General features: G+C 38.7%; 1 protein-coding gene across 1 annotated transcript in view; it reads right to left on the bottom strand.

The window, feature by feature from the left end:
• The window catches only part of LOC128055258 (E3 ubiquitin-protein ligase RNF103), an 88,977-nt gene that overhangs the window by 18,881 nt on the left and 42,794 nt on the right, over positions 1–27,302 (bottom strand). Inside the window, exons 3-4 of the mRNA XM_052647707.1 lie at positions 11,634–11,694; positions 2,412–2,591 (exon numbers count right to left, since the gene is read on the bottom strand). Coding sequence (XP_052503667.1) covers positions 2,412–2,591; positions 11,634–11,694 — 241 coding nt within the window. The remainder of the gene's footprint in view (positions 1–2,411; positions 2,592–11,633; positions 11,695–27,302) is intronic.

The raw sequence follows: 27,302 nt of genomic DNA, 5'->3' as shown, positions 1-27,302 counted from the left end.
TGTGCAAAAGTGAAAAGACATTCATCGCAGCACTGTAAGTAATAGCAAAAACTGAAAAAAGCTTAAATGTCCATCAACAGGGAAAAGAAAAATAAAATGTGATACATTCAAAGGAGGCAATACCACCTAGGAGTTAAAAATATATATTCATCATCTCAAAACGTATTCATCATTAAGTTAGTATGGTAAATATCATACCAAAATATATTATTATATGGGTATATTTCAACCTTACAATGATAAATGGGAAACAATGCAGAATGAGACACAAAATATAATACTGTTTATATACATTTTAATATGATAATGGTTACCTCTGGGGAGGTTGAAAGAGAAGGGAATAGGGTTGGAAAGATATATCAGAGAAGCTTCAAGTTTAGTAATACTGCTTTCTAATATAAAAACTGAAGCAAATATAATAAAATGTCAAATTTCATTGGTTCTGAGTGTTAGGTACATGTGAAAGTCACTCAGTCTATCTGACCTTTGTGGCCCCATGGATATACAGTCCATGGAATTCTCCAGGCCAAAATACTGGAGTGGATAGCTGTTCCCTTCTCCAGGGGATCTTCCCAACCCAGGGATTGAACCCAGGTCTCCCACATTGCAAGCGGATTCTTTACCAGCTGAGCCACCAGGGAAGCCCAAGAATACTGGAGTGGGTAGCCTATCCCTTCTCCAGCGGATCTGCCTGACCCAAGAATCAAAGCAGGGTCTCCTGCACTGCAAGTGGATTCTTTACCAGCTGAGCTACAAGGGAAGCCCTTGTTAGGTACATAAGCATCCAATATATTATCTTTGCAACTGGGGAGAATAGTCTATGTATATAGTGTCTTATTCATAGGAAGAGAAAACGCAAAATAAGCTGAACGTTTTCTGATGTTGATCCAGTAAAGGAAACGCTGAAAAAATTTTAAATAATCTTATCATAGTCAATTGAACACGTACCTTTTCAGCTGGCTGCAGAAAAAACAGAAGTAAATATGAAGCTTTCACTGATGGCTGTAAAGGGTATTTAGTTTTCAAAATAACAGTAAGATTACAGTTTCTCTCTGTACTGAATACTCGGCTTGTCCAAAAGGCATATATGTAGGTTATTTATCCAATATTTAAACAGCCTAAATACATCACTTTTGGGCTAAAATAACAGTTTTTAAAAGTTAAGAAGATACAGTACAAATAGTTTGTCTTATTTTTTTTTTAACTCTTTCTCAATTCGTGGATTCTTTTCCTCAGTATCGGGAGAAAGAAACTGATACATTCACTATCAGGCATAGTAAAAATAAAAACCCACATCCAAATGTTGAAACTGAACATAAAGAAATACTTTCAGAGCCAAATACAACCAAATAATGAATCAGGCACTCATGTGGCACCAGCCTCTAAACTGAAACATTCAAGTCTTCTAATTCTTGAATGTGACGTACTCATCAGAATAGTAACTGACAGAGTTGAAGATGCTGTTTGTTTTTTTCTGGCCACGCCATACAGCTTGTGGGATCTTAGTTCCTGAGATCAAGGCTTAAACTTGGGCCCTGACAGTGAAAGCATGAGGTCCTAACCAGTGGACCACCAGGGAATTCCCTGAAGATATTCTTTAGTGGAAAAATTTCCCTGTAATTTCAGAGTCTGTACTCTGTCGAATTACCTGACAGTCATTTGCTGCCATTCTCAAAGAACTCTAGTTCTGGGTTAGGATTTCTTCATTTAGCCAAAGTTAAGTAAGAAAAGAAACCAACTGAATGTAAAATGTAACCTATGCCTCAAGCTGTCAGTGACCTGGAGACAGATGCCTGTGAAAGATGGCAAACCATATTATACTGGATTCTGAAAGCTAAGTAGATTAGTAGGTTTCTTCTTAAATATTATGAGTTAAAAAAAAAAATTAAGTCCATATGTATGCTGAATACCTAATACATGGCTGGCAGGTTCCTAAGATGTAAGAAAGCCTCAGGCTGAGAGCCAGAGATGAGGCCAAGAAGGAGGAGAGTAAAAGCCGAAGCCAAGCTTAGACTATGTAAAATCCTACTTGAGGCAGCTCTGGGTCCAAGACAGAGGAAGCTCTTTCTTTGTCCTCCCTCTAAGGCCTGGGCCCACTTCTTATTCCTAGGACTCAACCTTCAGGTCATTTTTCAACACTGTTCACATGAGGAAATAGCCTAAATTCTAAAGAAGTAGGTTGAGCTATAGAAGTTCCCATTACTTCAACAACACCGGCAAAAGTAAATCAATAACAGTAAAATAAAAATGAAAGTAGTAAGTATTATTTTGCTTTTGTGTAACTCCCCAACTAAGACAGTATACAGAATAAATGCCAGAGCTGAGACTGTTCTTCCTATTCAAGGAAACTAGTGTTAGGATAATAGGAAGAGCCTCAGTTAATGAGGTGGTCGCAAGAACCGCTGTCTTACCCAGCTGGTTCTTCATCCCCATGAGCACAGAGTTCATGTGCGCCTTGGATGCGTAGAGCTTGCTCACGGCCTTCCTTGACCTGATCATCTCCTTAGCCAGAACCACACAGACATCCTTCTGACCCTTCTTGGCAGCATCTTTCACAGATCGTTTCACTTTTTCTTCTTCTCTTTGGATATCTAAATTTAGGACAGAACACAAAACACCAAAAGATTAAGGGTAAACCAGGAGATGGCATCACTGACTCAACGGACATGACTTTGAGCAAACTTGGGGAGATACTGAAGGACAGGGAAGCCTGGTGTGTAGCATTCCATGGGGTCGCAAGGAGCTGGACATGACTTAGCGACTGAAGAACAATGAGGAGATTTTCTAGCACTGAAATCTGTTCTCACTGTGATCTAAATGTGTCTATTAAGTAGGAAACAGGAGGATACAAACCAAATAAAAATAATAAATCATTTCTAATATTATTTCCAATATCACATTAAAGTAATATAAGTTAAACAGAAAAACAAATCCTATTACACCAGACAAAATTTCAAAACTGCTTTTGCAAGCCCATTCTAACATCTGTTGGTACTGGTATTAAGGAACCTGCAACTTAAGGAAAGCCTGAACATGCTAAAAGTGTCACAACACAGGGTGATGACTCACTGACACACATCACGAAATGATCATGGTAAGTTTAGTTAACATCCATCATCTCATACAAATATAAAACACAGAAAAACACTTCTTCCTTATGATGAGAACTCGGGATTTACTCTCTCTTAACAGCTTTCATATATAACATACAGCAGCATTAAGTATATTTATCCTGTCATACATGACATCCCTAGTGCTTATTCATCTTATACTGAAGTCAGTACCTTTTGACCACCTTCATCCAATTCTCACTCCCTGCAAACTAGACCTCTGGCGACCACAAACCTTATCTCTTTTTCTGTGAATTTGCTTGTTTGTGGTTTTTTGAACTATAAGTGACCTATGGCACTATGATAGGTCCTGGTGCACAGCATAGTGATTTGGTATTTCTGTGCATTACAAAATGATCACCACAAGTCTAGTTACCATCCATCATCATAAAAGATATTATTATTATTGATTATATTTCCCACTCTGTACATTTTATCCCTGTGATTCATTTATTTTGTAACTGGAAGTTTGCACCTCTTGATCTCCCTTATCTATTTCACTCATTCCCCTGCACCCCTCCCTTCTGACCACCATTTGCTCTCTGCCTCAGTAACTGTTTCTGTTTTGCTATGTTTGTTCATTTGTTTTGTTTCTGAGATTCCACATATATGTGAAATCATATGGTATTTTCTTTCTCTGTCTTATTTCACTTAGCATAATTCCCTTGAGGTCCATCATGCTGTCACAAACAACAAGATTTTGTTCCTTTTCATGGCTGCGTAATATTCTAGCATATATATGTATACACACAACATCTTTAGCTATTCATCTATCATGGGTACTGAGGTTGCTTTCATATCTTGGCTACTGTGAGTAATGCTGCAGTAAATACAGGGATGAATATATCATTCCAAATTAGTGTCTTTGTTTCCTTTGGGGAAATACCCAGACATATAACTGCTGGATTATATGGTAGTTCTAGTTTTTTGAAGAACCTCTGTGCTGTTTTCCATAGTTGCTACACCAATTTACGTTTCCATCAATATTGCACAAGGGTTCCCCATTCTCCCCATCCCAATCCAACAATTTTTATTTGCTGTCTTTTTAATAATAGCCATTTTCCACAGGTGTGAGATAGTGTCTCACTCTGGTTTTGATTTGCATTTTCCTGATGATTAGTGATGTTGAGCATCTTTTCATTTCTTTGTTGGCCATCTGTTTGTCTTCTTTGGAAAAATGCCTATTCAGGTTCTCTGCCCATTTTAAAAATCAGTTTTATTGCCTATTTGAGGTTTTTTATGTGTCTATATAAATTTGAGATTATTTGTTCAGTGAAAAATGCCACTGGAATTCTAACAGGTATTGAAATCAATCTATAGATGACTCTGAGTAGTACAGTTATTTTAATAATATTAATTCTTCAAACTCATTCACATGGGATAGTTTGTGTCATTTTCAGTTTATTTCATCAACATCTTACAGTTTTCTAAATACAAGATTTTTACCTCCTTCATTTGATTTACTCCTAGGCACTTTATTCTCTTTGATGCAACTGTAAATGGAATTGTTTTCTTAACTTCTCTTTCTGATGGTTTGTTGTTAAAAAAAACACATAAGATTTCTCTATATTAATTTTGTATGCTACAACCTTACTGAATTCATTTATTATTTCTAATAGTTATTTGGTGGTATCTTTAGGGTTTTCTATACATAGTATCATGTCATCTTCAAAGAGTAACAGTTCTTTCTTACCAGTTTGGATCATTTTATATCTTTTTCTTGTCTGATTGTGTGGCTAGGACTTCCAAGGCTATATATTATATAAAGAGTGCGAAAGTGGGCCACCCTTGTCTTTTTCCTGATCTTAGAGGAAATGCTTTCTTTCGGCTTTTCACTCTTGAATATGACGTTGGCTGTAGGCTGGTCATAGATAGCCTTTATTATGTTGAGTGATGTACCTTCTCTAGTCCCTTTGTTGAGTTTTATATCATAAATGGATGTTTAATTATGTCAAAAGTTTTTGCTGTATTTTTTGAGATGACTGTATGATTTTCCTTCTTCAGTTTATTAACGTGGTATATCACAATGTATAGTTTGCATAAACTGAACCATCCTTGCATCCTTGGGATAAAATGCCACTTGATCATGGAGTATAATCCTTTTCAATGTACTGGTGAATTTGGTTGCTAATATTTTGTTGGGAATTTTTGCATCTATGTTCATCAGTGATATGGCCTGTACTTTTCTATTTTGTGTGTGGTATCTTTGACTGGTTTTGACATCAGGGTGATCTGGCCTCAAAGAATGAGTTTGGGAGTTTTCTTTCCTATTCGAATGTTTGGAATAGTTTGAGAAGGACAGATGTAAACTCTTCTTTAAATATTTTGTAGAATTCACCCATTAAACTCTTTGGTCCTCAACTTTTGTTTCTTGGGAGTTGTTTTCTTGCTGATTTAATTTCGTTACTGGTAATAGGTCTATTCACATTTTTTATTTCTTCTTGATTCAATCTTGGAAGACTCTATTTCTAAAAATTCACCCATTTCTTGTAGTAATCTGTCCACAGTAATCTCCTATAATTCTTTCTATTTCTCTAGTGTCAAGTTTAAGTTCTACTTTTTCCTTTCTGATTTTATCTACTAGGCCCTCTCTTTTTCTTGATGAGCCTAGCTACGGATTTTTAAATTTTGTTTATCTTCTCAAAGAACCACCTTTTACTTTCACTGATCTTGTCTACTTTTCTTTAAAATTTTCTATTTCATTTATTTTTGCTCTGATCTTCTTTATTCATTCCTCCTACTAACTTTGGGTTTGCAAGTTGTTTATCCTAGTTCCTTTATGTATAAGGTTAGGTTGTTTGAAATTTTTTTCTTGTTTCCTGTGGTAGGCTTATATTGCTATAAACTTCCCTCAGAAATGCTTTTGCTGTGTGCCATAGATTTTGGATCGCTTTGTTTCCATTTTCACTTGACTCCACATAATTATTTTTTTCTATTTTTTGCTGCACTGCATGGCTTGTGGGATCTTACTTCCTCAACCAGGGATCAAACCTGGGCCCTAAGCAGGATTCCCTGGAGAAGGCAATGATAATCTACTCCAGTATTCTTGCCTAGAGAATTTCATGGACAGAGGAGCCTGGTGGGCTATAGTCCACAGGGTCACAAAGAGTCGGATACGACTTTGCCTGTGTGTACTGAACTGTAACTTCCTCCAATTTTAAAGGAAAACTGGAGAAGGAAATGGCAACCCACTCCAGTGTTCTTGCCTGGAGAATCCCTCGGACGGGGGAGCCTGGTGGGCTGCCGTCTATGGGGTCGCACAGAGTCGGACACGACTGAAGCGACTTAGTAGCAGTAGTAGTAGTAGGCGAGAAGAGTAGAGTCCAAACCACTGGACTGCCAGGGAATTCCCTGACTCTTAAGTATTTTTTGGTTTCCTCTTTGAGTTCTTCAGTAACCCACTGGCTTTTGAGTAGCATACTGTTTAATCTCTATGAGTTTGTGTTTGCAGTTTTTTCCCCTTTATAGTTGATTTCTCATAGTATTGCAGTCTCATAGCATTGTAGTTAGAAAAGATGGTTGATACTCTTTTGATCTTGTTTTGTGGTCTACCATGTGATTTATCCTGGAGAATGTTCTATGTGTACCTGAAAAGAATATGTATTCTGCTGCTTTTGGATGGAATGTTCTGTAAACATCCAATAGGGTTTGAAATAAAGAGGTGTGAATTTCTAATTTTGTTCTTTTCCAATGTTTTTTTTTTTTCTCTCTGGAATCACTTGAGATCCCATATGAAGTTTAGGATAGATCTTTTTCCATTTCTTCAAAAAACATTACTGGGATTTCCATAAGGATTGCAATGACTCTATAGATCACACTGGGTGCTATGACATCTTATCAGTATTAATTATTCTAATCCATGAATATAGGATGTCTTCCCATGTATTTATGCCTTCAATTTCTTTCAGCAATATCTTATAGCTTTCATCATAAGCCTTTCACCTCCTAGGTTAACGAAATTCCTAAGTATTTTATTTTTGGTACTATTATAAATGGCACTGTTTTCTTAATTTCCTTTTCCAGCTACTAGCATATAAAATAATACAAGTGATTTTTGTTTTGTATCTTGCTACTTTGCTAAATTCATTTACTAGTTCTAATAGTTGGGTTGTGAAATCTTTAGGGTTTTATACATGTAAGATCACATTACCGGCAAACATATAATTTAACTTCTTCATCCACAATTTGAAAATCTATCCTGGATAATGTACCTTGTGCACTTAAGAATGTGTATTCTGTTGTTGTTGCATTGAGTATTCTATACATGTCTGTTGGATCTAGTTGATTGCTGTGCTGTTCAAGTCATCTTTGATCCTTACTCATTTGTCTGGTTGTTATATATCCACTTTTGGGAATGAGTTATATTAAAGTCTTCAACTACTGTTGTAGAATCTACTTTCCTTCATATATTTTAACCATGTGCCATTAGGTGCATAGATGTATATAACTGTTACATCTTATTGTATTAAAATATAATGTCCTTCTTTGACTCTTGTAATCTTTTTTGATTTAAAGTTTACCTTATATTAGTACAGCAGCCTCCATCCTTTAAGTTACTATTTCTACGGCATATCTTTTCCCTTTCTTTCACTTTCAAAACCTATTTGTATCTTTGGATCTAAAGTGAGTCTCTTATATATAGTATACACTAGGGTCATTTTCCCCCATTCTGCCAAGGTCTATTTTTGATTGGAGAATTTAATTTATTTATATTTTAAGTAATTACTATGGGAAGGAAATCTTTAAAAAAGAGGAGATATATGTATACACAGAACTTTGCTGTACAGCAGAAACTAACACAACATTGTAAAGCAACTATATGCCAACAAAAATTAATTTTAAAAAAGTAATTACTGATGAGCAGGGGCTTAATTCTTCCATTTTGCCTTGTCTGTAGGTCTTATAGTTTTTTATCCTTCATTTCCTACATTATCTTCTTCTGTGCTTGTATGTCTTTTCTTATGGTGAAACTTTTCAAGTCTCTTTTCATTTGCTTCTGGGTATAATTTATAGCTACTTTCTTTGTGATTATCATGGTGAATGCACTTAATATACTAATGTGATAACACTAATTTGAATTTATATGAGCTTAACTTAAATATTATACAAAAACTTTACTTCTTTACAGTTTTGTCTGCACCCCCATTCAGTTACTAATGTCACAAAAGTACATCTGTCTGCACTATATGTTAAAAAATAAAGCCTAATATATTTTTAAATGCACAAGTCCCCTAAATCATGTGAAAACAAAAAATGAAGTTACAAACCAAAGTTACAAAAATATTAGCTTTTATAATTGCCCATGCATTTATCTTTAATGGAGTTTTTTTTTTTTTTATAGTTTTAAGTTACTAACTATTGTAACTATCTATAGTAACAAGCTGTTACTATCTATCAACCTGAAGGACATGCTTTAGCATTTCTTGCCAAGGCAAGTCTAGGGATAACAAACCCAATCAGCTTTCATTTAAGTAGGACTGTCACGCCTTTGTTTTGCTGGATATAGGATTCTTGATATACAGGTATCTTCTCCCAGCACTTAAAATATATAAACTCACTTCCTTCTGGCGCTCAATATTTCTGATGAGAAATCTGTTGAAAGTCTTATTCAGGATCCCTTGTATGTGAGAAGCCATTTCTTGCTGCTTTAAACATTCACTCCTTGTCTTTCTATAGTTTGATTGTAATATGCCTTGGCACGGGCCTCCTGAGTTTATTCCACCTTAGTGTGTGTGGAGCTTCTTGGGTGGTTATATTCACATTTTTCATGAAATATGTTAAGTTTTTAACTTTATTTCCTCAAATAATCTCTTTGCCCCTTCTCTCTTGCCTTTCCTTCTGGGACATCCACAATATGTATGCTGCCCCAACTGATGGTTTCCAACAGGTCCCTTAGGCTCTATTTGCTTCATTTTCTTTTTCCCTTCTGTTCCTCAGACTTGACCATTTCAACTGTACTATTTTCAAGTTCATTACTTCTTCTACCTGCTCAAATCTGCTTCTGAATAACTCTAGCAATTTTTTCATTGAATGTTATATTTTCCAGGTGCATAATTTCTTTTTGCTTCTTGTTCATGTTTTGTGTCTCTTTACTGATACTTCCATTTTGCTTATATATCATTTTCTTGACTTTGTTCACACCTTACTTTAGTTCTCTGCATGTCTTTAAGATGGTTGTTTTAAAGTCTTGGTTAGTAAATCTGCCATCTGGTCTTTTTCAGGGAACTTTTCTGTTCATTTCCTTTCAATGGTCCATACTTTCCTGTTTTTTTGATACCTTGTGATCTTGTTGTTATTTAGAAAACTGGACATTTAAGCTTTTTAAGATGATAACTCTGGAAGTTAGATTTTCCTAGGGTTTGACAGGCTTTTTTGTTTGGTTTTATTGCTGTAGGGTATCTCTATACTGAGATCATCCTGAGATGTAAACTTAGCCTTTTCAGGTGTTTTTAGAACCTGTGTATTTCCCTGGGCATGCACAGTGACCACCTATATTCCCCAGTACATGTGGTTACTTCTCTTTGTTATTTAGTATTTTATTTATTTATTTGGCCATACTAAGTCTTAGTGGTGGCATGTGGGATCTACTTCCCTGACCAGAGATCAAACCCAGGCCCCCTGCAGTGGAAGTACGGTGTCTAAGCCACTGGAGAAGTCCCTGTGGTTGTTTTTGATTGTCTTAGTCCTTGATGTCAGGGATATAAAATGGTACAGTGCTGCGGAAAATGCTATCGTGGCTCCTCTAAAATTAACTACAGAATTAATTACCATTTGACCAATCCTTCCCTCTCCTAAACCCTCCTCACCACCCAGCAACCACAAGTCTGTTCTCTATCTCTGAGTCTGTTTCTGTTTCATAGATATGCTCATTTGTATCATAGTTTACATTCCACATATAACTGATATCATATGTACATAAACTGATGAATGTAAACCATTTAAAAATATACAGTTCATTGATATTAAGTACACTTACACTGTTGTACAGCCATCATCACTATCTCCTGAACTTTCCCTTCGTTTCTTGTTGAAAGTCTGTTCATATTAATAGTGACTCTCCATTTTTCCTTCTTCACATTCCCTGGTAATCACTATTCTTTCTGTCTCTATAAATCAGACTCAGTGTAATCAGAGTATTTATCCCATTGTGTCTGGCTTATTTTACTTCATAATGTTTTCATGACTCATTTATGTGATAGCATGTATCAGCATTTCCTTCTCTTTAAAGACTGAATAAATATCCCACTGTATGTATATACTTCATTTTGTTTATGTATTCATCTATCAATAGAAATTTGGGTTATTTATACCTTCTGCTATTGAGAATTATGCTGTTATGAACATGAGTGTACAATTTATTTAATCTGACTTGCATAAAACCATTTCTTTATAAGTAGGAAGAACTTTATTTAGGTTTTTTTTTTAATTGCTTAAAACAACAAAAATTTATTCTTTAATTCTGGTACACAGAAGTCTAAAATCAAAGTGTTGTTGGACTTCCCTGATGGTATAGTGAATAAGAATCCACCTGCCAGTGCAGAGGACATGGGTTTGATCCCTGGTCCAAGAAGATTTCACATGCCACAGAGCAACTAAAGCCTGTTCACAACATCTACTGAGCTCATGCCCTAGGGCCCATGAACCTTAACTACTGAGTCAATGTGCCACAACTAATAAAGCCTGCATGATCTAGAGCCCACACTCTGCAACTACTGAGCCCGCCTGCTGCAATTACTGAAGTCCACGTGCCCAGAGCCTGTGCTGCACAAGAGAAACCACTGCAAAGAAGCCTGCTCACCACAACCAGAGAAAGCCCACGCCCAGCAACAAAGACCCAGAGCAACCAAAAATAAATATATAATAAAATCAAGGTGTTGGAAGAGCTTCATTTCTTCTGGGAGCTTCAAGAAAGAATCCATTTCCTTGCCTTTTCTAGTTTCTAGAGGTCAAATGCATTCCTTAGCTTATGTCTTCTTCCTTCATCTTCAAAGCAATCCATTCCACCATCTGGTTCTGTGGTCACAACTCCTTTTCTCAACATACTGCCTCCCTTTTATAAGAACTCTTATGATTACAATGGGCCCACCCAAAGAACCCAGGATAATCTCCCCATCTCAAGATCTCTAATCAAATGTGCAAGTTCCTTTTTGCCACGTAAGGTAACATATTCACAGGTTCTGGGTATTAGGACGTGGACATCTTTGGGAGGCCATTATTCTATCATAGAACGTGAGCACCTGCTCTGTTTCCAACACGAACCTAGACTCTAGGAAATCAGAGCTGAATGAACATGGTCCCTTCCCCTTGAACAGCTGAATTTCAGGCTCCAGGAAAGATTTACTTCTTTTAAAATGTAACATTTCTTTGAGTTGATTATATCTTATTTTCCTTATAATAATTAGAAAGCAAATAATTAGAGCTATAAATAATATAAACTATGTTTTCTGTATGTAGATTCAGCTTATTTTTATGAACTAATGCAAAATACAGCAACAGGATAAGAGACATAAAATAGTAATTTACCTCTTATTTGCCTGTCAACAACTCTCATTTCCTTTCTTATCTTCAATGACCATTCATTGACCTGGGAAAAATTTTAGAAAAGGAATTATAAGAGAAGCCAACACCTCCAATTCACCAAATTTTGAAAATTTTTCTATTAACTTTACATTTAATCTTAACACAATCTAGAAATAAAATAAGCTTATTTTGAAAGAAACTGCCTTAGGGCCAAATTCTTTTTAGTCTTTTTATTCATAGTACACAGAATTCTCAAACTATTCAAAGATTCCTATTCTGAAGGCAGTATGAAGCACTTTATACAAGATCTCTGAGAGTTCAACACCCTGCAGGTATATACAATTTTTCAAGAGGTGCATGGGGACAGAAAGGTTTTATGGGCAACAGATTTTTTTATTTCTATACATAATTATTTAAAAAACTGCTGTACCTGTGTCATAAAAGTTCACCTTTTCTTTCTCCCCTTTAACAATTACACCACTTCATTTTACAGAAGAAATATTTCTCCAGCCTACATGTCTTTTACTATGATAGATTTCCCTGAGAGGCAAAAACCTCTGAAGCACTACGCATAGAGCCAACTAGAAATACTGGTGTAGGTGTTGAGAAAGTAGTGAATGACTCTAATGATTGCCAAATTCTTACACAATTTCCCCTAGTCCTTCAGTTTCAAAAATGAAGGAAAATAATTTATCAGTTGATAAATCATTAAAACTAAACTTTACATTAAATCAATATGTGCTTTTTGGCATATGCTCCAGAAGTTCAAAGAACTAAGTGATGCTGACGTACAAAATCCTTTCCACTACCATCTACTTATTAATATTAATGATGTTTCCCAACGTTTGAATCTAATAAAACATAAAATAGGACTTTCTTCTAGTTGAGGCACCTCATGATGAACATCTCTTGTCTACACCAGTGTCATGCCATCCAAGGGCCCTTGACAGTTGGCACAGATCTTCAGACACAAGAAGATGGCCATAGTCACGGCACACTGCAAAGAGGGCAACAGTCTCTGTAGGTGAATGGGTTACCCCCAGAGTTGATCCACCCATGCACAGCTACAATACAAGCTCCCAGCAATGGTTCTACTTCTTGGGAAGGAGCAATTAGCCGGCATGGACCTCAGTGTCCATGTGAAGGGTGGTGGTCACATAGCTCAGATTTTTGCAATCTACCAGTCCACCTTCAAAGCCCTGGTGATCTTACTATCAGAAATATGTAGATAGGTTTCAAAAAAAAAAAAAAAGATCAAAGATATCCTCAACCAAGATGAGGACACTGAACACTGCTAGTAGCTGCAAATTCAAATGTCTGGAGACCCTAGTGCCCACGATTACTACCAGAAATTCTACCCATCGTGACGATCAGGGTTAACCTTTATTTAATAAACAATGGTTGTGGGATTTAAGGTCAAAAATAATAATAAAATAAAACAGGAATGGAATTGATGCTGAACCCTTTAGCACTCATCCATGGATACATGAACTAAATGGTATTAAAAAATTCATACCCTTAGGATGAATTGTCAATAAATTTTGTTTATAATGACTTTAAAACCACTATTTAACAAAATCTATAAAATATTTATTATACAACAACTCTAATTCCCAGATGAAATATTAACAAACTTCAAACTGCATGGTTATACAAATTAAAAGGTTAATGTTAGGTTTATATATTTTTTTAAGTGAAATTCATATAACACACACTTAGCCATTTTAAAATGTATAATTCAGTGGCATTTAGTGCCTTCACTATGTTTGAAAACCAACTCCCTCTAGTCTCAGAACTTTTTCAGTATGTCAGAAGAACACACTGTACCCTATAAATAATCTTCCCCTATGACCACCCTCCTCCCCATTCTCTGGTGACTACTAATTTGCTATTCTGTATCTTTTGATATGCTTATTTGGGATAGTTAATATAAAATAAATCATAGAGTATGTGGTCTTTCATGTATGGCTTCTTTCATTTAGTATAGTGGTTTTGAGGTTCCTCCATGCTGTAGCACGTATCACTACTTCAGTCCTTTTTATGGCTGAATAATATTGCATGGTATGTACATACAACACCACTTATTTAGCCATTCATCTACTGATGAACATTTGGGTTGGTTTCATTTTCTGGTTACTGTGAATAGTGCTGCTATGAACAAACACAGGTATGTTTGAGTACTTATTTTCAATTCTTTTGGGTATATACATAGGAGTGGAATTGCTGGGTCATATGATAATTTTGGTCACCTGAGGCAAACAGCCGACTCACTGGAAAAAGTCCCTGATGCTGGGAAAGACGGAGGACAGAAGGAGAAGAGGGCATCAGAGGATGAGATGGTTGGATGGCATCACCCATGCAATGGACATGAACTTGGACAAACTTCTGGTGGTGGTGAGGGACACGGAGGCCTGGCATGCTGCAGTCCATGGGGTCACAAGAGAGTCAGACATGACTGGGTGACTGAACAAAAAATGTTAATTCTATTTTATATTTTTGAGAAACTCCAAAACTCTTTTGTCAAAGGGGCTTCATCATTTTACATTCCCACAAGCAATGTACAAAGGTTCCTACTTCTCCACGTCCTTGTCAACACTTTCAACTGTTTAATTACAGCAAATCTATTGAAACTATTGAAAGAGTATCTCATTGTGAATTTGATTTGCATTTCCTTAATAACCAATGAAGCAGAGTACCTTTTCACGTGCTTGTTGGCCATTTTTATCAATACATCTCCCATGAAGAAATGTCTGTTAACTTCTTCTATCCATTTTTAAGTTCAGTTGCCTTTTTATTGTTGAGTGTATGAATTTTTTATATATTCTGATAGCAGATCCTCATTGGACATATAATTTGCAAATATTTTCTCCCATTCCATAGGTAATCTTTTCACTTTCTTGATAACGTCCTTTGGTGCACAAAGGCACTAATTCTGAGAAATTTCAATTTGTCTTTCTTCTGTTGCTTGTGCTTCTGGTGTTATAGCAAAAGAATCCATTGCGAGATATGAGGTCATGAAGACTCACCCTTACATTTTTTCCTAAGAGTAAGTTTTAGGTCAAAGACTTTAATTTAGGTCTTTGATCCATTTCAAGTTAATCTCTGTGTATGGAGTGAGGTAAGACCCCAGCTTCATTTCTTTACATGTGGATACCCACTTGTCACAGACCATTTATTGAAGAGACTATCTTTCACTGAATGATCCTGGCACTCTTACAGAAAATCAACTGGCCACAGGTATATGGGTTTACTTCTGGAATCTCAATCCTATTCCACTGATTGATCTATATATCTAACCTTATGCTAACTGTACACTATTTTACTTACAGTAGCTTTATAGTACGTTTTGGAGTTATGAACTATGAGTCCTTCAAATTTGTTTTTCTTTTTCAGTATGGCTTTGGCTATTTGGAATCTGTTGTATTCCATATGAATTTGAAGCTCAATTTCTCCATTTCTGCAAGAAAGACATTTGGAATTTTGATAGGCACTGCACTGAATCTGCAGATCACTTCTGGAAGTACTGCCACTTTAACAACATTAAGTCCTGCAATCCATGAACTTGGGATTTCTTCTTGCAACTTTTTTGCAATTTTCAGTGTATAAATGTTTTGCTTCCTTGGCTAAATTTAATCCTCGTATTTTATCCTTTTGGATACTACTGTAAATGAAATTTCAAAATTTCCTTATTTAGATTTTTCATTATGAGTGTAAAAAAACACAACTGATTTTTAAAAATACCTTGAAACCTGCAACTCTTGAATTCACTTACAACTAATTTTCTGGTGCATTAAGAATCTTTAGAGTGCTCTATTTGTGGAATCATGTTATCAACAAATTAATAGGTTTACTTCTTATCAGTGTGGATGCCCTTTATTTCTTTCTCTTGCCCAGCTGCACTGGCTAGGACTTCTAATCCAATGCTGATTAGTAGTAGCAAAGCTGGGGGTCTCTGTCTTGCTCCTGATCTTATGGGAAAAGTTTTCAATCTTTCACAATTTATAATGTATAACTAAGTATCATGTTAGCTGCAGATTTTTATAAATGGCCTTTATCATCTTAGGAAAGTTTCCTTCTATTCCTAGTTTTCTGAGTATTTTTATCATAAAAAGTATGTACATACTTTTGTTCTAAGTATAATAAATTATTTTACGCATAAAAGTATTACTTTAGGAGAAATCCAGGAGAGAAAGTACAATGTAAAAAAAAAAAAAGAAATTCCCCTTTCAAGGAGAAAGAAAATAAAAATGTCTGATTATAAATGAACATTGACAGGTATCAAATCACTGTGATAACATTTTTAAAAGAGTAATTCAACACTTCCATTTAAACCCAACATTTACAATATACCAAAACCTGTCTTGAGATAATGACAGATGGAACAGAGAGCAAATAAGTAAGGATATAGCTGACCTAATCAGAACTATCAATCAACTTGATCTAGTTAACATTTACAGAATATTCTAACAACAGAATGCATACACTTCTCAAGCTTTCAGGGAAACACTTCTCAAGACAGACCTCTTTCTGGGCCATAATACACATACTCTAACAATTTAAAAAAACAGAAATCATACAAACTGTGTTCTGAGACCATGATGGAATGAAGCTAGAAATCAGTACCAGAAAAATCCCCAAATATTTGGAGACTAAACAACACACATCTAAATAACAGGGGGGGTCAAAGAAAAAGTCTCACTAGAAATCTAAAATTTTATTTAAGTGAAAATAAACACATCTTATGAAAATGCACAGGATGCAGCAAAAGCATTAGGAAATTAATTTATGGCATTAAATGCATATATTAGAAAACAAGAGTCTAACCATCAATAACCATGAGTCCACCTTAGGAGACTAAAGAAAGAATAGAAATTTAAGCATCAAGCAAGCAGAAGAAAAGAAATTTAAAAATTAAGAGAAGCAATGAAATTGAAGAGAGGAAAGTAACACAAAATCAATGAAGCGAAAAATTTGGGCTCTTTAAACAGATCAATAAAATAAATAAGCCTTTAGCCAAACTAACAAAGAAAAAAAAGAGAAGACAAGTTTACCAATATCAGAAGTACAAAAGGAGTCATCAACTATTGCGTCCATGGAGAATAAAAAGACAATGAAAGAATATTATGAACAATTCTATGTTCACAAGCTTAGTAAATTAGATGAAAGGGACCAACTACTTGAAAGCCTACTAAAATCCATATGAGAAGTAGATTATCTGAATAGGCCTATCATTATTAAAACAACTGAATCAGTAGTTAATAACTTGCCAACAAAGAAAGTAACAGGCCCAGACAGTTTCACTGCTGAATTCTACCAGACTTATGCAAGAAATGATACCAATTCTCTACAAAATCTTCAAGAAAATATGAGGGAATACTTCTTAACTCATTCTACGAGGATAGCATAATCCTAGTATCAGAACGAGATAAAGACATTACAAGAAGGGAAAACTACAGATCAGTATATATCATGAATGCAAAAATACTCAACAAAATGTTAGCAAATTGAATGTAAAATTACATAAAAAGAATTATAAACAATAACCAAGTGTGATTTATTTTACGTATGCAAGGCTGGTTCAACATTCAAAAATTGGCCACCATAATCTACTACACATCAGTAGATAAGAAAAATCATATGCATTGACATGAAAAAACTATTTGACAACATCCTATATACACAATAAAAATTCTCCGTGAATGATATGTTTGTTTCCAAGGCAAACTATTCAATACCACAGCAACCCAAGTCTATGCCCCTACAAGTAATGCTGAAGAAGCTGAAGTTCAATGGTTCTATGAGGACCTACAAGACCTTCTAGAACTAACACCCAAAAAAGATGTCCTTTTCATTACAGGGGACTGGAATGCAAAAGTAAGAAGTCAAGAGCTACCCGGAATAATAGACAAATTTGGCCTTGGAGTACAGAATGAAGCAAGGCAAAGGCTAATAGAGTTTTGCCAAGAGAACGCACCACTCATAGCAAACACCCTCTTCCAATAACATAAGAGAAGACTCTACACATGGACATCACTAGATGGTCAATACCAAAATCAGACTGATTACATTCTTTGCAGCCAAAAATGGAGAAGTTCTATACAGTCAGCAAAAACTATAAAGAGACCAGGAACTGACTGTAGCTCAGATCATGAATTCCTTACTGCCAAATTCAGACTTAAATTGAAGAAAGTAGGGAAATCCACTAGACCATTCAGGTATGACCTAAATCAAATCCCTTATGATTATACGGTAGAAGTGAAAAATAGATTCAAGGGATTAGATCTGATAAGAGTCTCTGAAGAATTATGGATGGATGTTCATGACATTGTACAGGAGGCAAGACCAGCCCCAAGAAAAAGAAATGCAAAAAGACAAACTGGTTGTCTGAGGAGGCTTTACAGATAGCTGTGAATAGAAGAGAAGCGAAAGGCAAAGGAGAAAAGGAAAGATAAACCCATTTGAATGCACAGTTCCAGTGAATAGCAAGGAGAGATAAGAAAGCCTTTCTCAGTGATCAGTGCAAAGAAATAGAGGAAAACAATAGAATGGGAAAGACTAGAGATCTCTTCAAGATAATTAGAGATACCAAGGGAACATTTCATGCAAAGATAGGCACAATTGAGGACAGAAATGGTATGGCCCTAACAGAAGCAGAAGATATTAAGAAGAGGTGGCAAGAATACACAGAAGAACTGTACGAAAAAGATCTTCATGACCCAGATAATCATGATGGTGTGATCACTCACCTAGAGCCAGACATCCTGGAATGCGAAGTCAAGTGGGCCTTAGGAAGAATGACTACAAACAAAGCTGGTAGAGGTGATGGAATTCCAGTTGAGCTCTTTCAAATCCTAAGAGATGATGCTGTGAAAATGCCACACTCAATATGCCAGCAAATTTGGAAAACTCAGCAGTGGCCACAGGACTGGAAAAGGTCAGTTTTCATTCCAATTCCAAAGAAAGGCAATGCTAAAGAATGCTCAAACTACCACACAATTGCACTCATCTCACATGCTAGTAAAGTAATACTCAAAATTCTTCAACCCAGGCTTCAACAGTACGTGAACCATGAACTTCCAGATGTTCAAGCTGGATTTAGAAAAGGCAGAGGAACCAGAGATCAAATTGCCAACATCCACTGGATCATGGAAAAAGTGAGAGAGTGCCAGAAGAACATCTATTTCTGCTTTATTGACTATGCCAAAGCCTTCGATTGTGTGGATCACAACAAACTGAAAAATTCTTCAAGAGATGGGAATACCAGACCACCTTACCTGCCTCCTGAGAAATCTGTATACAGGTCAAGAACCAACAGTTAGAACTGGACATGGAACAACAGACTGGTTCCAAATCGGGAAAGGAGTACATCAAGGTTGTATATTGTCACCCTGCTTATTTAACATATATACAGAGTACATCATGAGAAACGCTGGGCTGGAAGAAGCACAAGCTGGAATCAAGACTGCCGGGAGAAATATCAATAACCTCAGATATGCAGATGACACCACTCTGATGGCACGAAGTGAAGAAGAACTAAAGAGCGTCTTGATGAAAGTGAAACAGGAGAGTGAAAAGTTGGCTTAAAACTAAACGTTCAGAGAACTAAGATCATGGCATCTGGCCCCATCACTTCATGGGAAATAGATGGGGAAACAAGGGAAACAGTGACAAACTATTTTGGGGGGTCCAAAATCACTGCAGATGGTGACTGCAGCCATGAAATTAAAAGATGCTTGCTCCTTAAAAGAAAAGTTATGACCAACCTAGACAGGACCTTAAAAAGCAGAGACATTACTTTGCGGACAATGGTCTGTCTAGTCAAAGTTTTGGTTTTTCCAGTAGTCATGTATGGATGTGAGAGTTGGACTATATAAAGAAAGCTGAGCACCAAAGAATTGATGCTTTTGAACTGTGGTGTTGGAGAAAACTCTTGAAGAGTCCCTTGGACAGCAAGGAGATTCAACCAGTCCATCCTAAAGGAAATCAGTCGTGAATATTCATTGGAAGGACTGATGCTGAAGCTGAAACTCCAATACTTTGGCCACCTGATGAGAAGAGCTGACTCATTTGAAAAGACCCTGATGTTGGGAAAGATTGAAGGCCAGAGGAGAAGGGGACAACAGAGGATGAGATGGTTGGATGGCATCACCAACTCGATGGACAGGAGTTTGAGTAAACTCCAGGAGTTGGTGCTGGACAGGGGAGCCTGGCGTACTGCAGTCCATGGGATTGCAGAGTCGGACACAACTGAGTGACTAAACTGAATTATAAACCTGAATAAAATGAAAATCCCTCAACTTAATTTTTAAAAAACTGCAGCTTCCTCCACCTCAAACTATAGGTAACAATATAACCAAGGGCAAGAAATTAGAAGTCTTCTCTGCTAATATCAGGAACAAGGCAAGGATATCATTTCTGTCTACTCCTATTCAATGTGTAATGAAGTCCTAGCTAGCATAATAAGAAAAGGAAATAAAAGGTATACAAATTGGGGACAAAACAATTAAAGTGATATTTTCTGTTGATTCTTTGGGATGGATATATATATCCAAAAAAATCACTAAGAACTCCAAGAACTAACAAGCAAATACAGACGGGTCATAGGACATAAGGTTAATACACAAAAGTTAACTGCTTTCAAATACACCAGTAATAAGTGATCAGAAATTTAAAAACATTTAGCAGAGCCCCAAAGAAAACAATAAAACACTTGAGTATAGATCTAACAATATGTATAGGATCTACCAGTAGAAACCTACAAAACACTAATGAAAGAAAAAAAACAAATAAATGGAGAGGTATTCCATGTTCATGTGTTAGAAAACTAAACATTAAGATATCAGTTCTTTCCAACTTCATTTGTAAATTCAATGCAATCTCAATCAAATCACCAAAGTCTATTTTGTAGATATCAACAAACTGATGTAAAAGTTTATATGGAAAGGCAAATGCCCTGGAATAGCCAAGATAAAAGTGAAGAGAAACAAAGCTGGAAGATGCCCTATTACCCAATTTCAAGACTTAATATAAAGCTACAGTATTCGAGCTTCCCTGGTGGCTCAATAGATAAAGAATCTACCTGCAATGCAGGAGACACAGGAGATGGAGGTTCACCCCCTGGGTTAGGAAGATGCCCTGGAGAAGGAAATGGCAATCCACTCCAGTATTCTTGCCTGAAAAATCCCATGGACTGAGGAACCTGGTGGGCTACAGTACAATGGCTTGCAAAGAGTCGGACACGACTGAGCAACTTGGCACAGTATTTGGGACAGAGTAGTTGTCAAAAGAATAGACACACAGATCAGTGGAACAGAATAGAGAGCCTAGAATTAGACCCACACAAATATACTCAACTGATCATGTAACAAATAGAATTTTTTTGTCACAATGGACAGTAACTAGTTTTGGAACCCTAAATTCAAGTCTTCCCAATAATGCTGATTAAGCACAATCTCCATTTTATTAACACCCAAAAATGATAAATCCTACTTTGTTTATACTGAAAGTATATCTATAATTAGAAGCACTGAAGTATGAATTGGAACAATTCAATAACTATGTAAAAGGTGGCAACTAACTGAACAACAATTTCACACAAGTACCAGAAAATATTGCTTTCCCCAAATGTTAACAATAGTCAGAAAAGTAGTTAAAGAATATATTTTCTGAATTCGGTCTTCGAGTCTCAGCTTAATTGTTACCTTGGGAGGCCCTCTGTGACCCCTAGGGTAAGTTAAACCCGTCTGTAGTGTAACTAGACAGAACCCTATCAGTTCAGTTCAGTTAAGTCGCTCAGTCGTGTGCGACTCCTGGAACCCCACGGACTGCAGCACGCCAGGCCTCCCTGTCCATCACCAACTCCTGGAGTTTACTCAAACTCTTGTCCGTTGAGTCTCTTTTGTAATCATTATGTTAATTATATTAAACTAATATAATTATATATAACTAATACAGTGATATTAATGTGCATACACATTATAGACTGTACACTCCAGAAGGTCAAAGACCTTTTCTTATTCACTAACTCCTTGTGCAATGTCTGACACAAGGAAATGCTCAATAAATATCTGTTGAATTTAACTGCATAAAGCACGTGTTGTGAAGAAGGGCCATAAAAATCTCAGTCATCAGAAACACTTACCAAAAAACTACAGAAACTTTATACGTGTCTTTAAATGTCAGAGAAAAAGGTTCATTAAAGCCATCAGAATTTTTTCATTAACTTACAAAATGGAAAGGCATTTTGTGAAAGAAAAATGTATGTAAGAGAAATGGGAATAATCAAGATCATCCAGCCACAACTCAGATCAGTAATTATCAATCTCACTGCACAGCTTGCACTAGTTTAAATAGTAATGAGACTATTTCCCCAGAATCTTCTCATTTTATGAATGGCAAAACTAAGGCCAAACATTGAAGATAACAAAATCACTGCAGATGGTGATTGCAGCCATGAAATTAAAAGACACTTACTCCTTGGAAGGAAAGTTATGACCAACCTAGACAGCCTATTGAAAAAGATATTTTTTTCAGAGAGATTACTTTGTCAACAAAGGTTGGTCTAGTCAAGGCTATGGTTTTTCCAGTGGTCATGTATGGATGTGAGAGTTGGACTGTGAAGAAAGCTGAGCACTGAAGAATTGATGCTTTTGAACTGTGGTGTTGGAGAAGACTCTTGAGAGTCCCTTGGACTGCAAGGAGAGCCAACCAGTCCATCCTAAAGGAGATCAGTCCCGGGTGTTCATTGGAAGGACTGATGCTGAAGCTGAAACTCCAATACTTTGGCCACCTGATGCGAAGAGCTGACTCATTTGAAAAGACCCTGATGCTGGGAGGGATTGGGGGCAGGAGGAGAAGGGGACGACAGAGGATGAGATGGCTGGATGGCATCACCGACTCAATGGACTTGAGTTGGGTGAACTCTGGGAGTTGGTGCTGGACAGGGAGGCCTGGCGTGCTACGATTCATGGGGTCGCAAAGAGTCGGACATGACTGAGCGACTGAAATGAACTGACCAAAATACTGGAGCAGATACTAGACTGGAGAAGATACTAGAACAGTAAATACTAGTTCCCTAGGGTAACTTCCTCAGCTTTACTCCCTGGTAAAATAAAAACTGGGGTGCTTAAATGAGGTTAAGAGTATGACATTACTTTGCAAACTGAATAGCATAATATAATGAACATTTTGTGGCTTGTATGTATTCTAAGATGCTTGTTGTTATAGAACTGAATTTTTGATGTTCAGTTCAGTCGCTCAGTCATGTCCATCTCTTTTCGACCCCATGAATTGCAGCACGCCAGGCCTCCCTGTCCATCACCAACTTCCAGAGTTCACACCAGGCCTCCCTGTCCATCACCAACTTCCAGAGTTCACACCAGGCCTCCCTGTCCATCACCAACTTCCAGAGTTCACCCAAACTCATGTCCATCGAGTCAGTGATGCCGTCCAGCCATCTCATCCTCTGTCGTCCCCTTCTCCTCCTGCCCCCAATCCCTCCTAGCATCAGGGTCTTTTCAAATGAGTCAACTCTTCGCATGAAGGGGCCAAAGTATTGGAGTTTCAGCTTCAGCATCAGTCCTTCAATCTTTCCCAGCATCAGGGTCTTTCACCTGATATAAACAGCCAAGTCAGTGGAAAAGTCCCTGATGCTGGGAAAGGTTGAGGGCAGAAGAGGGCATCAGAGGATGAGATGGCTGGATGGCATCACCAATGTAATGGACATGAACTTGGGCAAACTTCGGGAGATGGTGAGGGACAGGGAGGCCTGGCATGTGTAGTCCTTGGGGTTGCAAAGAGTGGGACATGACTCAGCAACTTAACAACAACACTGTTTTAGTACCTATGATTATTGAATACAATCAACACACAGAGTATGTGCCAGCAACTTCCTGTTGCATGACAATGGTTTAAAATATGCCTGCTAGGGCTGAACAGGCTTCCCTGGTGGCACAAACTGTAAAGAATTTGCCTGCAACGCAGGAGACGTTCGATCCCTGGGTAGGGAAGACCTCCTGGAGAAGGGAAAAACAAGCCACTCCAGTATTGTTGCCTGGAAAATCCCATGGACAGAGGAGTCTGGCTGGCTACAGTCTATGGGGTTACAAACAGTCAGACACGACTGAACGACTTACACACACACACACACACACACACACACACACACGCGTGCGCGCGGCTGAACAGGTGAGATCACCTATTAAATGAAAGATTTTGGGTTTTTTTTCACATTATGTGTAAGTATGTACTGGTTGCTGTAATGCTTCTCAAACTTTAATATGCACACTTATCACTGGGGATTTTGTCAGAATTCAAATTATGGTTCAACAGATGGGGCTTGAGATTTCTAACAAGGTGCCAGTTGATGCTGGTGGTCTGAACTTTTAAAGTAAGGTAGAAAAACGGTCCCCAATCTTTCTGGCACCAGGGACTGTTTTTGTGGGAGACAAATTTTCCACTGAAGGAGGATGGGGATGGTTTCAGAACAACTGAAGTGCAATACAAGTATTGTGCATTAGCTCCACCTCAGATCAAGCATTAGATTCCAGAGGTTGGGGACCCTTGATATAGAATATACAAAGAATTTACTCTGGGAGTTCCCTCGTGGTCCAGTGATTAGGGTTCCGGATTTCACTGCCACGGACTTGGTTTGATCCCTGGTCAGGGAACTGAGATCCTGTATGGGGCGGCCAAAAACATATTTACTGAAACTAGCACTACTAGCTAGGAGAAGGAAATGGCAACCCACTCCACTGTTCTTGCCTAGAGAATTCCGTGGACAGAGGAGACTGGTGGGCCGCTGTCAATGGGGTCGCAGAGAGTCATACACGACTGAAGGACTTAGCATGCATGCATGCATTGGAGAAGGAAATGGCAACCCACTCCAGTATTCTTGCCTGGAAAATCCCAGGGACAGAGGAGCCTGGTGGGCTGCTGTCTATGGGGTCGCACAGAGTCGGACACGACTGAAGCGACTTAGTAGCAGCACCATTACTAGCTAATAAGACTTACCGTCCTTCCGTTTTCTATGACTCTGAAGTGATACTACTGTCATTCCTACTCAACACACAAGACTAAGGCACACAGAAATGAACTTTCCCTAGATCACAAAGCTGATTATGTGCGGAACGAGGATACGAACTTAGGCTCCGGACTCGGCAGGGCACTCGTAAACGCTCCACAGTATCGGGAAGTGATGGAAGTTGACAGGGAGATTCAGAATTCTACACCATGTAGTTACTAAGGTACCACTCTTCCAAAAGTAGGGTCCCTGCTATCATTGTGCGTCTGGTTGTCAATGCTGAAGAGCAGAGGAAAGAGACCCCGAGTCTCCCTCTCAATAAGGCGCGGCTGTGGGGAAGGGACGACAGACGCCTGAACCTTCCCGACTTTGGGACGGGCTCCTAGGGAAGATGCTGGGGACCCTGCAGGTCCGCCGGCCGTCCTTCTGCGGCCGGGAGGGGGCGGGGCCTGCGCCAGCTAAAGGTTCCGCGCGGGGCGTACCAACGCGCGCCGGGGAAGGGGTACCAGAGGCCGGGCCGGCGCTGCTGCCTCCGCGCCCGTAGTCGAAGCCGCGGAAGCCCTTCTCCCGGCCCTCGGCTCCCTTGTGGAAATGGGACTCCGGGGTTCTCTTTCCCCACAGCCGCTTCCTTAAAGACTTCCTCCGGCCCCTCGGTCGAGTGGGAGGCCCCGGAAACGGGGGCCGAGCGGCACCTGGCCAGCCGCCGGGGAGAGTGTCCAGTCGTTTACCAACTCCACCACACCCCCACGCAAACGCACCCACTCCGGAGCCGCCGCCGCTGCCCTTACCAGCTCTTTGGGGGGCTTCTCCTGGGTTTTTCCAAACAGCCCCATGGCGAACTGAACTCGTCTCGCCCCTCCCGGCTTTCCGTTCCCCGCGCCTTGGCAGGTCACGGGCAGCCGCCTGGGCGGGGCCGCTGAGAGGCAAGGAGTCTGGGCGCCAGGAGCAGGGAGCGGCCGCGGGGAGCCTGGTGCGCCTGCGCCGAACTCGTGCGCAGACTCGGGGCGGAGGTTTTGTCAGAAAGGTTGACGCAATCGCGCACTTACGGGGAGGGAACTTGTGGAGCCAGGTAAGTAGCTAGGTGTGTTTTTCTGAGGCGTGGAGGTGATTCCTCCGAAGGATGCGAATTTACTGACTGAACCCGGTGATTACAGCTGCGCCTGCTCACCTAAATCTGTACATTGTTGTCCCGGAAGTCTGTTTTTCGGTCGCTCAGTCGTGTCTGACTCTTTGCGACCCCAGGGACTCCAGCACGCCAGGCTTCCCTGTCCTTCACCATCTCCCGGACTTTGCTCAAACTCTTGTCTGTTGAGTCGGGTGATGCCATCCAACCATCTCATCCACTGTCATCCGTTTCTCCTGCCCGCAGTCTTTCCCAGCATCAGGGTCTTTTCCAAAGAGTCGGATCTTTACATCAGGTGGCGAAAGGATTGACGCTTCACCTTCAGTCCTTCCGGTGAATATTCAGGGTTGATTTCCTTTAGGATTGACTGGTTTGATCTCCTTACTGTCCGGAAGTCTGTATCTCCGCCCAAACAAGATACTTTTATAACCACTTTCCTAAGATCATAAGCACCTCACATGCAGCGAGCCAAAAATGACCGCTTCCTCCCTCTAGAGCTGCTCCTCCCCTCTGTTGTCTCCACCATGGCCTAGTCACTAAAACCCGGGCATCATTCTTTCTCCCCTCTCCTTCCAAGTCCCTACAGTTGTAACTTTTCAATTTTTTAAGGAACTCCATCCCTCCCCTTTGATCTCCAATGTCACAACTTCTGTTCAGGCCATGGCAATTTCCAATGGGATAATTCCTACCTGCCTTGTGCCTGTGTGTGTGCGTGTGTTTGTGTGGTCCTGCAGTCTGCATAGACCATGGGGGTGCTAAGTCACTTCAGTAATGTCTGACCCTTTGCGACCCTATGGACCATAGCCTGCCAGGTTAGTGGGATTCTCCAGGCAAGAATACTGGAGTTGGTTGCCATGCCCTCCTCCAGGGGATCTTCCTGACTAAGGGATCAAATTTGGGTCTCTTAGGTCTCCCGCGTTGGCAGGCAGATTCTTTAACACTAGCACTACCTGGGAAGCCCAAATAGACCATAACCTTAATAAAATTCTCAAAGGACTCTGTGACTAGAAAGAAGTAGTTGCATTTTAGCTGGGCGGTCTCTGAATCGACACTGGTGAGCTGCTGGTTGTTCTCATTACCTTGTCTCATGATAGTGAAGAATCCACTTATTTATGACCTCAACCCCATACTCCCATCTCTGGTGGGACTGTAAAATGGTACAACCATTCTGAAAATATTTTGGCAGGTTCTTTAAATGATAAACATATATCTGCCTCATTCCATTTCCACTGCTAGTTATTTATCCAAGAGGAGGAAAAGCACATGTGATTACAAAGACTTGTACTGGCATCCTTTTTTGTATTTGCTGAGAAATGGAAATAATCCAAAGGTCCATCAACAAGTAAATGGATAAACCAGTTGTGGTAGATAATAAAAACAGAACAAACTTGATACCTGTGTCAACATGGATGAATCTCAAAATAGTTATGCTGCGTGAAAGAAGCCAGGAAATAAAGTACATCTGTATGATTTCATTTCTGTAACATTCTAGAAAATGCAAACTCTAGTGATAGTAGATCAGTGGTTG

The sequence above is a fragment of the Budorcas taxicolor genome, chromosome 11 (genome assembly GCF_023091745.1).
Source record: "Budorcas taxicolor isolate Tak-1 chromosome 11, Takin1.1, whole genome shotgun sequence".
Taxonomy (NCBI): domain Eukaryota; kingdom Metazoa; phylum Chordata; class Mammalia; order Artiodactyla; family Bovidae; genus Budorcas; species Budorcas taxicolor.
The sequence above is the reverse complement of the archived record's forward strand: the minus strand, read 5'-3'. Positions and strand labels throughout refer to the sequence as shown.